At 41.6% G+C, this 11,170-nt stretch overlaps 1 protein-coding gene across 1 annotated transcript in view; it reads right to left on the bottom strand.

Annotated features, from left to right (window-relative positions):
- The window catches only part of ARHGAP21 (Rho GTPase activating protein 21), a 103,577-nt gene extending 93,682 nt beyond the window's left edge, over nt 1-9,895 (bottom strand). The window contains exons 1-2 of the mRNA XM_019507957.1: nt 9,796-9,895; nt 2,521-2,768 (exon numbers count right to left, since the gene is read on the bottom strand). Coding sequence (XP_019363502.1) covers nt 2,521-2,768; nt 9,796-9,895 — 348 coding nt within the window. The remainder of the gene's footprint in view (nt 1-2,520; nt 2,769-9,795) is intronic.
- Between the last annotated feature and the right edge of the window lie 1,275 nt (nt 9,896-11,170).

Genomic DNA, 11,170 nt, shown 5'->3' with positions numbered 1-11,170 from the left:
ATCCATCTATCTGAAGTTCAAACAACTGATTTTTTTGCCCAATTGGGCACTGAGCTGAAGTCCCACCTACATGACCTTCAAGTCCCACCAGTGTGACATGTCCCACTGGTTGAGAAACACTGGTCTAGGTTACAAAGAAGGACCTGCAGATTACAGCAGACCATAAGCTGAATAAGATTCAATAATGGGTTCTTGTTACAAAAAAAAACAACAGTATGCTAGGTTGTATTAACACAAGCATCATTTATAAATGAAGGAAAGTAGTTCTTCCTCACTATTTGGTACTGGTGAGGCCTCGCAAAGTACTGTATTCAGTTTTGGGCCCAGCACTTCAAGAAAGATATGAACAGATCAGAAAAAAAGTCCAAAGCAGAACAAGAAAAATGATTAGGTGCCTGGGAGGCAAGATTTATGAGGAAAGGCTGAAAGAATTAGGGTTATTTTAATGTGGAGACTAGAAGACTGAGGAGGGATTTCAAAATAGTCTTCAAATACTTGCAGGGCAATTACAGAGAGGATGGAAATGGGCTTTTCTCTGTTGCTACAGGGGACAGGACTAGGATCAATGGTGTCAAGATTCAGCATGGGAAATTTAGGTCAGAGATTAGGAGGAACAATCTGACTGTGAGAGTGGTGAAGCATTGGAACAGACTATCTAGAGAAACTGTGGACTCTCCATTCTTGGAAATTTTCAAGAGCAGGTTAGACACTTGGCTGGGGTGGTTTAGTCAGGAATGCTCCTGCCTTGACCAGGGCCTGGACCAGATGACCTTGTGAGGTCCCTTCCAGCCCTGCTTTCCTTTGATCCTATGAATCAGTGCTACAAGCCATTAATACAGTACCCACTTCCTGCAACAATTTGATTTGTTTTGAACTGATCATCCAAAGAACTGAAGCACAGAATGACAATGACAAACATCTGTATCATTCTAGTTTCCACCAAGTTCACTGAATGAAAAAAATGTGCATCTGACTAAAATATTTGGATTCTCATTCTCTGAGGTTATAAAAGTATGGGTCACCACTATGAAAGGGACCAGATTATTATATGCTACAGTAAACTCAAGATTGAAAAATTACTAATTGTAGAACTGGTATCACTTTGTAAAGTATTGCAAGGCTGTCATCTAGTATAAACAATCATAAAACAGCTGCAAAACACTGAATGCTAACAAATTTTGTATGATACCAAGACAATGATTTCAGTCCTTTAAAAATAGAGTGTTTTACAATTCAAATGCTTCCAAATCTGGAATCTTGTTTTATTTTGTTTCGTTTTTCACATTCACCTCATGTTGCAAACTTCAGTATGAACAGTTTCTGACAGAATGCATCATTCACAAAATACAAACAACTGCCTGTCAGATTAATTTAGTATGCAGAAGATTTTAACTTACAAATATAAGTTTAAGTGGCTAACTAATAGATAGTCATCTACTTTGTCTCTTCACAGGACCTTTGTACTCCCAGTGATGTCAGACTTGCCTCTCTTCACACTGCCCATTAAACATGAAATACCCTTCCTGAATTAATGAAACAGGCTACTACATTCTTGAACACTCTTCTCTAAACCAACCTGTATTGTGATGTCTGCAAGACAATCAATTCACTAAAGCTCGGCTGAGAACCAAAGAAGAATCGTCAATATTCATAATACACTTTTACACAAACATATAAAAAATGTTTATGTATTTTATCTATCCCTCTCCTGCTGTTTTGTATGTCACTTCCCTTTCAATATTATAATTTGTTTAGGATATGGACCATACCTTACCTGTATTTGTATAGTATTTAGTAAAATGGAACCCATGATTCTCATCAGGGTCTCTGGATGCAACTATTTATACAAGAATGATGAACAGGAGGATAAATTTGAAAGACCTACTGCTTTAGCAACTGTTATCATTAACTATTATACTATTAATGTTGTAACTTAATATGCAAAATAAAGAGAACTAATGTGCTGAATTGTAGTTAATAACTCTGGCAATTTCTGGATGCCCATGATGCTAAAGACAAGTTTATTTTTCTCATTCACTCAACTACAGAACCAAACCCAATCTTTACGTATGGGCACCTCACTCCATATTAGCCATGCCTTTGGCCTCTTTTCATTAGATTAACATTTGATAGTAATATTTTCAAGTTCTTCTGTAACAGAGTACCACTGCACTTACTCATAGTAATAAAAATATCTTCTCATATCTTTTCAGTTTATGTCAAATCATGTCAAAATAGTGCCTCAGTCTTCTTCTGATAAAAATATTTAGTATTTTACATAGAAAGGAATTTAAAGTAGTTGAAGATTCTGGGTCATTACTTCAATCAAAGGAGGAGCTCAACACAGGAAAGATGCATTTTCTGAGAGTGAAGACAATCCCAAGAGTTAATACTTAACAGAAGAAGGAAGGCTATGATTGTTAGTACATACATACTTATAATATATCAGTAGAAGACGTACACAGCAAAAAAAGCCTTCATTTACTTTTCAAACTGGCCTTCATTATTTATTTCACTTACTCTAAGAGAATCCTTAATAGAAGAGTCCGGAGGATAAACAATGAAGTGTCTTAAGGTGAAGCCAAAGCCCTGAGGTGTCCTCCTTAACACAACAGTTTTAAGACCAGGCCAAAAGAATGCATCTTCTTCCTCTGATGGTGATACAGCTTCACTCTGCTCTTTATCATCTTTATGTTTTGATGCCTGAAAGAAATTAGGAAAAAAGATGTTGAATAAAACATGAAACGTAGGTATTCCCCTGTCCCCCTCTTAGTTTTCTATATTTAAAACAAGACAATCCTTCACCTCCAAAAAATATTATTGAAGCCAATGTAACAAAAATCTTGTATCACTGTTATTTAATTCAAAGCAGTTCCATATATTATTCTCATAAGCTGTATGTTTTCCCAGCGTACCAACACACATTCTACCTGTGAAGGGAAGGGGAGGGTAGCAAAGGGGGAGGCAAGCAAGAGGGAGTTAGGGGGAGAAGAAAGGCACCAGAATGGGGCAAGTGGCCATGATGAGACAGGTGTATTCATCTTCTTTCTAACAAGTCTGATAAATGCACAATCAAGTTCTGCTCATAAATGGATCATAAGCTATATGTTTGTCTATAAAAATAATTTGTACAAAGTAGACAAAAGCAAATTCAAAAGTACCATTTATGCATATAAAACATTTAAAGCAATTAAACAATAAAACAGGCATGTCCTATGTTAGGCTTCCTAATCTAAAGAATTAATCTTTTGCTAATCAAGCCAATACCAACTTACAATGTATATGTTTTTTATTTCATTCTTAGAGTATTCTTTCCTGAATGTTTAAGTCTGTCAACTCTGTCCAAAATTACACAAGAAGAAAATTCAAAAATTGCATCTCCGTTACACTACATCTTGTCCTCCAATGCACAAACATGTCTTTAAGAAAAACCACAAATACATATATAGATTTTATGCAAGAGGCAAGGATTTTTATGGGTGATATCTTTTACTGTGCCAACTGCATGGTCAGGATAAATGTAGACAAGCTTTTGAAAGTAATGCATTCTTCTTCAGGTCCCTTAAGAAAAATTGCAAGGTCCTGAAGAAGCATGTGCACTGCATTCAAAAGCTTGTGTAAGTCTATCCCAACCATATAGTTAGCCAAGTAAAAGATATTACCCACAAAAACCTTTGCCTCTCATTTCCTTGACCATCACAACTACAGCATCACTCCAACATTATACAGATTCTATATAGATGATATCAAATCATTACTAAAATGATTACATGACATGAAATCATTACATGACATCATTACTAAAAAGCCTCCTCTCGCCCATCTGCATCCTTAAGCTGTAACATCTTTCCTATTGTGGCACCCACTTCCCATTGTTCAAGGCAATGCCATTTTACCTCAAAGCCAAAAAGGGAGAACAAGTTATTTAAAAAAGTGAGAAAACCTCTAAGAACACACCACAAGAAGGATCTAATATTCTGCATCAAATGTTGACCTCCAAGATGTAAATCAGTCAGATGTTTATCATCATAGAGCCACAGCTTCTTTAGCCAAATACTCAACTTTACTTTTAAAGTAAATTGAGCTATACAACTCCTCACTGCTCTATGTTCTTTCTCTTTTTAAACTATGAGCATGAGAGATTAGGGTTCACTAGATTCTGGAAGGCATAGTAGTAGTATTTACATCAAACTACATTTGAGTCTAAATCTATTGCAGAGAATTAAATGTGAAAGTTCTGCACACTGCATGCCTAATCCAATGCCCACTGAAGTCAGACAGAATTAGATCAAGCTCAAAAGGGGTAATACCATAAAAAACTTGGGTTCACAGAGTAGTCACTGACAGTCATATAATTTCTATTTAAAATAGTACCAAGAAACATTATAAGGAAAGGAAGCTTACAAAGAAAGTTTTAAGAAAGTCTAAAAAGATGCTCTATACATGTTAACAGGCAATTTTTTCTTAACTTTCTTTATACTTAAAAAGATGTGTGAAAATATTTGTTGGAAAAGCAGACAAGTGATGTCAAGGCCAGAGTTGCTGGCAATGTCACAAGAAACAAGTCTAATTTTGGACCAAAACAATGGAGTTTTCAGAAGGGGAATATAGAAAATTTTCTCTTACTGTGGTGTAGAAAGTAGCCCAGGAGACCAACAGGAAGAAGGGATGTTATCAAGCAAGTAAGGAAACTCATTCTTATAACCTAAACACACAACACGTTTGCTCATCTAGTGTAATTTATATCAAATCTGTACACTGATGCATACAGGATCTAAAGTATAAAGACATGCATGTATCCTGGAGCAACTACTCTCAAGAGCTTCTATCACAAAAGTGCCAGACCACCTAGTTTGCTTAGAGAAAAAAGCTACCCTGTGAGAGCTGAGGCCACATAAATGCTCACCTCAGTAGTTTTGCCTTAGGGAAAAAGAAGGGGTAGTTCTCAACCAAATTCAAGAAAGTTATGCAGGTGTGGAGATTTATGTTGCATTCTTGTTTACTCTGGTGTGAAGCGCGATTACACTGGTGTAAAAATGTCATGTCCACATTGATAGCCATATTATTCATCACAAAACACAACTAATTTCACATCATTTAGGAAACAGCTATGACTGCACTTTTCAGCTGCCCATGTGAATAAAAAAGAAACTGAATCTGTCTCCATGTGATAACCACTCAAATCATGCAGCCACACATACCCCTCTGCCAAAATTTCTCACTTTAAGAAAACACCTTTTGGAATGGAACACTACTGCATGAGGTGGAATGAAGGGGAAAAACCAGAAGCAAGTGATGACATTGATTTATTGATAATTGAAGATTTATTGATAATTATTTATTTATTGACATTGATTTATATAGGCAAGGAAGACTTACTGAGGGCAGAGTTCCTGCATGTTTTCACATGTGAACAAAAATGATAGTTGTGTAGAAACTATGACTACACAACGTGTTGTGTTCTAATGGTGGCTTTTCTCTCTGTTTCTAATGAAGCCCTACTTGCATTACATTGGAATACAACATTTTATTTTTATACACACACACACACACACACACACACACACACACACACACACACACAGTGTCATGTAATTTTTTACAGTGTCATATATTTTTTATTAGAGGTACGTTTTGAAAAAGAAGTAAGTTTTGAAAAGTTCTGCTAAAACTATTTTGTAATAAGAACCATGCTAAAGCTCTAGGCCAGGGGTGGGCAAAATACAGCCTGTGGGCTGCCCAGCATGGTAAGCAGGGAGGCTGCAGCTGCTGCCACTGCAACACAGCCCCAACAGGAAAGCCCAGAGCCGGCGCGGGTCCCAGGCTGGCAGTGGCTGCAGGTTACAAGGCTGGTGCTGAGCAGGGGAAAAGCGGCCCCGCGCCTGCCCTCTGCCCAGCGCCCCGTGCTGCAGCCTCACATGGGGCTGCCTGCGCCTGATCAGCACAGCCACACACGGGCTGTGAATGGCTGCAGCAGGGAGCACTGGCCACAGGGTGGGGGAGGGTCGCTTTTCTCCACACTCCACACCAGCTCCTTCCCTGCCGGTGAGCAGGGGATCAGGGCTGTGCGCTGCCCCCCGCCTGTACTGCGGGGCTGGAGGGCACTGGGAGTGAGCAGGCGTGGAAGCACAAGGCCTGTACCTGTGTCTCAGGGCCAGCACCAGCAGGCCCCAGAGCAGGGCAGCAGGGGTACAGGGTCCCGGCCCCCGACAGGGGCTCTATGGAGCCGGGCCAGCTCCCTCTCTCCCTGCTGGTACAATCCAGCCCGGCTCCACAGACCCCTGCCAGCCTGCACGCTGCTCTGGGTCCCACCGTGGCTGGCCCTGGGACTTTGGTCCCAAGACACTGGAACACTAGTTGCAAGATGGTGACATGGGGACGGGCACCTGTCAAGGGGCGGCCCTCCACAGCTTGCCAAAACTGGGTAAGCAGCCCTCTGCCTGAATGCCCGCCCCTGCTCTAGGCACTGATGACACAGCAAACCGGAAAAGTATGGGAGGCGGCAGCAGCAACCGATCGGTATATGCACAGGAGTGTAAGAAGCTACCTGCTGAACATTGGCCTTTTCACTCTCTCATGACACTGTTGTGTGTGATTTTATAGAATCACAGAAAATTAAGGATGGAAGGGACCTCCAGGTCATCTAGTCCTATACTCTGCTCGAAGCAGAACCATCCTCAACTAGATCATCCCAGCCAAGGCTCTCTCTACCTGGGTCTTAAAAACCTGCAAGAATGAAGATTTCACAACCTCTCTGGGTAGCCTGTTCCAGTGCTTTACTACCATCCTCATGAGAAAGTTTTCCCTAATATCTAACCTAAACTACCCTTGCTGAAACTTGAGACCATTGCTCCTTGTTCTGTCATCTGCCATCACTGAAAACAGTCTAGCTACATCCTCTTCATAACCACCAGGTAGTTGAAGGCTGCTCTTAAATCTCTCTTCAGCCTTCTCTTATCCAACCTAAATAAGCCCAGTTCCCTCAGCCTCTCCTTAGAAGTCATGTGCCCCATCCCCCTCATCATTTTTATTGCCCTGTGCTGGACTCTCTTCAATTTGTCCACATCCTTTCTGTATTGGAAGGTCTCAAAATTAGACAGTACTCCAGATGTGGCCTCACCAGTGCTAAATAGAGGAGAATAATCACTTGCCTTGACCTGATGACAACAGTCCTACCAATGCAGCCTGGTGTGCCATTAGCCTCCGCGGCAACAATGGCACACTGTTGGCTCATCTTCAGCTTACTGTCCGCTATAACCACCAGGTCCTTTTCTGCAGAGCTGCTGCTTAGCTAGTTAGTCCCCAGCCTGTACTGGTGCATGCGATTGTTCTGTTCTAAGTGCAGGACTTTGCACTTCTCCTTGGACCCCATGTGATTTGATTTGGTCCAATCCTCCAAATTGTCTAGGTCTCTTTGCATTATGGCCCTACCCTCCAGTGTATCTACTACTCCACCCAAGCTTGGTGTCATCTGGAAACTTGCTGAAGGTACACTCCACCCTATCTTCCAGGTCACTGACAAAGATATTGAACAGAAGAGACCCTAGGACTAAACTATGGGGCACTCTACCTGATACTGGCTGCCAACTGGACATCAGTCCACTGATGACTACCCTTTAAGCCCAATGATCCAGCCAACTTTCCATCCACCTTACAGTCCATTCATCCAACCCATGCTTCCGCAGCTTGCTTGCAAGAATGTTGTGGGAGGCCATATCAAAAGCCTTGATAAAGTCAAAGTATATTATATCCACTGCTTTTCCAGCATCCACAAAGCCAGCCATCTTATCATAAGAGGCAATCAGGGTGGTCAGACATGAATTGCCCTTAATGAATCCATGCTGCCTGTGCCTAATCACCTTCTCCAAGTGTTCTGAAATGGATTCCTTGAGGGTCTGCTCCACAATTTTTCCAGGGGCCTGAGGTGAGGCTGACCCGTCTGTAGTTACACGGAACCTTCTTTTTCCCTTTCTTCAAGATGGGCACTAACATCTGCCCTTTTCTGATCATCAGGGACCTCTCCCAATTGCCATGAGTTTTCAAAGATAATAGCCAGAGGCTCTGCAATCACCTTGTGTCAGGTCCTGGGGACTTGTACACAATCCAGCTGTTCTAAATACTCCCTAACCCTTCTGCAACCCTGCCAGTTATGAGGGACATGGGTCAAAAGCTCTTTGCACTTATTTTGTTTTTCCTCCCCCACTTTCTGCTGATGCTTTCCTGCACAAGGGGAGGGGGCAACAGGGATGCTTCCTCCTCCAGAGGGGTAGGGGGCAACAGAGATGCTTCTGCCTGCCCTACCAGCCAGGCTGTGTGGGGAAGGGTGGCTCAGCTCGGGATAAGGACCAGAGAGTTGCAGCAGTGGGGACCAGGCTGTGAATGGGTAACTACCATGTGGTTGCCACTGTCCTTACCCCCAGATGAGCCCAGGGCAGCCTGGCTGGGGCAGGCAGAGTGCTTTGGAACTTCCCCAACCCCTGGGACAGCAGGGAAAGCAGAAGAAGCATACATGGGAGGTGGAAGGGGGGGGGGGGCAGGTATACCTCTGGGTACCAAGAGGAACAGAGGGGGGATTTCCAACTGCATTAGGGACTTGAAAAAGATCCCAGATGCTCCCACAGTACACTCCAATACAAGAGGGTGCAGCCACACTACTACATCACCCCTGGATGCCATGTTCAAAATGTGTGTCCAATACACTAATTAACTCCCATACCAGGGTTTCAACACAATCTATACATCCTTTACTATAGAATATTTAGGGATGACTCTGTTATTTGTAACAATAATTAGTTTTATGACTCCCAGAGACTTAGGGGAGGAATGTAAGTTGCTATCAACCTTTAGTTTATATACTAAGCCTACAAAAAGCCTAAACTGTAGTAGATTGTGACCTACTAGCCACACAGAACTGAACTGCAATTTGGCCTCTTCAATAAGCAGTAAAATACTGTAGGGCATAAGCTATGATATGAATGATTTCTCTTAAGAATAGTATAAGTAAATACCCAGAAGTATGCAGTTATTTTTCCTACTCTTTTCTATAGCTTTTTAGGACAGAGTTAGCACCAACTGGTTGAGAGACATCAGCATTCACAGGCCACAATCTACTTCATCATAAGCTATCTGATCCCACCTAAAAGGCCACACTTCCCTACCTTCTGCCCAACTTCAAAGTACCCCCACTAACCAACTCTACACTTTTCTATTGTGTTACATATCCATCAACACCAAGAGAAAAACATTTTTAAGAAGTATGAATGTGAGTCAGGCACACCATCTCCATCAACTCTGACAGTTAGGCTCCTTTCAAAGCTCATTAATACCTTCAAGATGCCAGGATGTTTATGGTGTAGTGCCTGTGCCATACCCACAATAGTGGGTGGCACTAATCCACACTGTTTATCTCCCATTGGTGCTGCCTGCTGTTGACTGGTGGGGGAATGACCCATATTGTTCAGTTAAGCCTTTTTGTTCATACAATGAAGTTGGCTACCCTGACACTCCCTAGGTGATCTCACTGAGACAGAAAAACTACCTCAATGCACAAAACTTGTAGCTGGCAATATACAGAAGCAAATGGGGCTTTTAGCCACTGGCAGTTTTAGGTATAGGGATAGGGATGGGGATGAGTAAGAACAGAGTCACACCAAGTACCTTTGTAAAGTGAAGCAGCCTGTGTGGTAATGCTCCTGACTTGTCCAGCAATATCTCAACAAGAAAGCCTTGTTGGGTAAGCTGTCTCAGTAAGAGATTATCAATGCCTAGGCATGTGCAGCTTTCTGCTGAAAATACCAAGAAAAGTGACAGCTTGTTGACAGCTGTATGATGTGGAAATTTGCCCATTGGAACGGGCTGAGATAATCACTATTCCACAGAGAGATTCAGCAGCCATCTTTCAGCCACTGCTTAAAATCAAGGCCAGGTCTGTAAGCAAACCAAAGTGGAAGGCACCTGCCTCCAATTACCCACCTCCACAGCCACCTAAAAACTTCAAATACATTATACTATAATAGCTATCTGCTATATCTAATTTGGTAAATTCTTTAATTTATTTCCTGTCCTCTCTCCCCCACCCCTCCAGTTGCATAGGTGCAGTTCTGCTGTACTGAAGCTATAAAATAATCATAAGCTTTTAGTTTGAGGACCCTACTTGACTGCATTCACGGCTTTCACTTTCCTTGCTCTTTATATTTTTTCTTTGCCAAAAGTCCCTTTCACCTGCAATTTCAAAAAACAAACAAACAAACAAAAGTTCTTTTAACAAATCCCACTTGATCTTATCCAATGTGGCATAAAGTTAAAGTAAGGTCCTTTAAAGCCAAGCACCCATGCTACCTGCACTACCTGATCCTTTTAGTTAGCACTACAGAACAGGAAACATACTTTGATGGACAGGGAAAACCCAATTAGCTATACAGCCAACACCTTAAAGATCCATCACTTATAAAATATGATTTTAAAATTGTATTTGAAGATAAAAAATACCATTGAAGTGCTCCTTTCTTCAGACTCAAAGGCACAGGGAGATTGAAACCACTCTCTTAGAAACAAATTTAAAATGTACCAAGAATGTTTTTCCTTTCCTACTTATTGATGGAAATTAAATAAGCCTATCTGATCAGAAAGCATGCAAAAATAGAAATACACAGCAGGGCTTTGGGACAAATTGCATCTTAGAACCCTATGATTAAGTGCACCCGCTGATAAACAGGCCTGGCATCATGCACCTCATTCTGGGTGAAGTCATGAGGTCCAGTCACTGTTAAATTGGCTCTCTAGGCTACAGCTGCCTCAGTCCTCAGCCAGGTTACCAACATAAGCCATACTTGGTTTTGGCACCTATAACACTTTCCCCTGTGGAAACATCTGATACTATAAGTTTGCTGCAATGAAAAAAAATGCCCCAGCATTTACAGAACAATACATTATTCACTACCTACTGAAAGGAACAAAGCAGGTAAAACAGAGGGTGAAAACCATAAAAGACCTACACAAGGCTTACTTATACCTTATCCTCAATCTGCCAGCTTGTTCAAGTAGGCCTATGTCCAGCTGATGCCATCTCTGGCAGGGAAAAGCAGCATAAAGCACATTCATTGTCTGTATGTGTTACTCAGTTTGTTTCTCGTCTCTCCCAGACAGAGCCCACATTCACTCCATGAGTTTC

Source organism: Gavialis gangeticus, unplaced genomic scaffold (genome assembly GCF_001723915.1).
Source record: "Gavialis gangeticus isolate Ggan-Ray unplaced genomic scaffold, GavGan_comp1, whole genome shotgun sequence".
NCBI lineage: Eukaryota > Metazoa > Chordata > Crocodylia > Gavialidae > Gavialis > Gavialis gangeticus.
Note: the sequence above shows the minus strand (reverse complement) of the source record. Positions and strands in the feature narration are given on the sequence as shown.